Source organism: Mandrillus leucophaeus, unplaced genomic scaffold (genome assembly GCF_000951045.1).
Source record: "Mandrillus leucophaeus isolate KB7577 unplaced genomic scaffold, Mleu.le_1.0 Scaffold159, whole genome shotgun sequence".
Taxonomy (NCBI): Eukaryota; Metazoa; Chordata; class Mammalia; order Primates; family Cercopithecidae; genus Mandrillus; species Mandrillus leucophaeus.
Genome location: NW_012101576.1, coordinates 3,294,330 through 3,296,256, shown reverse-complemented (window position 1 = coordinate 3,296,256; position 1,927 = coordinate 3,294,330). Strand labels below are relative to the sequence as shown.

The 1,927-nt window shown below is 56.3% G+C and overlaps 1 protein-coding gene across 1 annotated transcript; it reads left to right on the top strand.

Moving 5' to 3' along the window:
- Window positions 1-541: 541 nt before the first annotated feature.
- On the top strand, window positions 542-1,701 carry G0S2 (G0/G1 switch 2). The gene is made up of 2 exons (XM_011975828.1): window positions 542-852; window positions 964-1,701. The coding sequence occupies exon 2, from the start codon at window positions 996-998 to the stop codon at window positions 1,305-1,307; it is 312 nt and encodes a 103-aa protein (XP_011831218.1). The 5' UTR covers window positions 542-852; window positions 964-995; the 3' UTR covers window positions 1,308-1,701.
- Window positions 1,702-1,927: the final 226 nt, after the last annotated feature.

Genomic DNA, 1,927 nt, shown 5'->3' with positions numbered 1-1,927 from the left:
CACACACACACACACACACACACACACACACACCCCTCTGTGCATAAAAGCACCATCAATGAATAGTTTTCTGTCAACTGACTCTAGCTATACATGCATGCACCTCTAAATAAAACCAACCAGGCAGGAAGGAAACAATATTAGCACATATTGCTTTATCCAAGCGTGACCTGCTCTATTCTGTTACCCAGATCCCTCCCCCTTGCCTTCTCCTCTCTGATGCAATTGCCACACACGTGGGAAGATGATAACCCTTCGGAAGAAAAAGGAAAGCTTTTTTTTCTTTAGATGGAACCCCCAGATTCCCTCATTATTTATAATGTCAGGCTGTCCTGGACGAGGGAAGCTTGTACCCACTGACACCAGTAAGAAGGTGCCGTTATGTCAGAAATGTCCGCGGACACCTCCCTGGGTTCCAGGTCCTCCCCTGCGCTAGCCTAGAGTGGGACTTTCGCGTGCACACTGGCCCTTCCGCGTGCCCCGCTGCCGATGACCCCGCGCGCGTGCCGGGTCCCCTAGCTCACACAGTCGGAGCGTGCGCAGCGCGTGGCCACCTCCTGCCAGGTCCCAGCGGGGTTCCACCCCCTCCTTTCCCCCTCCTTTTCTTCCTCCCCCTCCGCGTTCCCCGGGCTCTGGCCGAGCCAGTCTGGGCCCGGGAGCCCAGGAGGCGTGTCTCGGAGAAAATATATAAGCGGCCTCCGGACGCTAAAGCGGTGCCAGCGGCGGAGTCTCCAACGGGAAGAGCTGCAGCTGCCGAGCGGAGGAGAACGCCGAGGCCAGTCGGACCGACGGACACGCTGACCGCCGCCAACTGCGGCTCGCGCTGCCTCCTGCTCGCGCCCTGCCACTAAGGTGGTCCCCCTTTCTATGAGCCCTCCCTAAGATAAGGTGGGTGCGGGGTGGCAGGAGGCTGCAGCCGTTCTTCGGTGGCTGAAGTCCCCTCTGCTGCTGCTCCTCCTGCAGGTCACTCCCGCCTCCCAGAGCCTAGAGCCGAGATGGAAATGGTCCAGGAGCTGATCCCCCTGGCCAAGGAGATGATGGCCCAGAAGCGCAAGGGGAAGATGGTGAAGCTGTACGTGCTGGGCAGCGTGCTGGCCCTCTTCGGCGTGGTACTCGGCCTGATGGAGACTGTGTGCAGCCCCTTCACGGCCGCCAGCCGTCTGCGGGACCAGGAGGCAGCCGTGGCGGAGCTGCAGGCCACCCTGGAGCGACAGGCTCTCCAGAAGCAAGCCCTGCAGGAGAAAGGCAAGCAGCAGGACACCGTCCTCGGTGGCCGGGCCCTTTCCAACCGGCCGCACGCCTCGTAGGAACTGTGGGAGACCAGCGGAGTGGGAGGGAGAGGCAGCAGACAGAGACAAACAGACTGAAAGAGGGAGAGACAGAAGGGTCGCGCGCACAGGAGCCTGACTCCGCTGGGAGAGTGCAGGAGCACGTGCTGTTTTTTATCTGGACTTAACTTCAGAGAAACCACTGACATCTAGAACTGACCTACCACGAGCATCCACCAAAAGGAGTTTGGGATTGAGTTTTGCTGCTGTGCAGCACTGCATTGTCATGACGCGTCCACTACTGTGTCAATTATCTAAATACGTCTACCATTTTGCACTAGGGAGGAAGGATAAATGCTTTTTATATTATTATTATTAATTATTACAATGACCACCATTTTGCATTTTGAAATAAAAAACTTTTTATACCATATCTCATCTAATTCCTGAGAGGTGTGGTATCCTGGGGTGGGCAGCAGGGAGGGTTAGCAGGCGTGTGACGGTGATGGGGTCTTACCTGAGCACTGCAGCGGGAGCAGCTTCCTGAAGGTCAGGCACTTGCTTCACACCCAGGAACTGTGTAATAAGCTACTACATGCAGGTAAGTCTGTTGAGGACTCGTTTTTCCTTCTTGTTAGGGGTGAGAAGAGAGAAACTTT

What these genes read in the sequence shown, in the direction of transcription:
- G0S2 (XM_011975828.1), top strand. Translation starts at nt 996, where the DNA reads ATGGAAATGGTCCAGGAGCTGATCCCCCTGGCCAAGGAGATGATGGCC.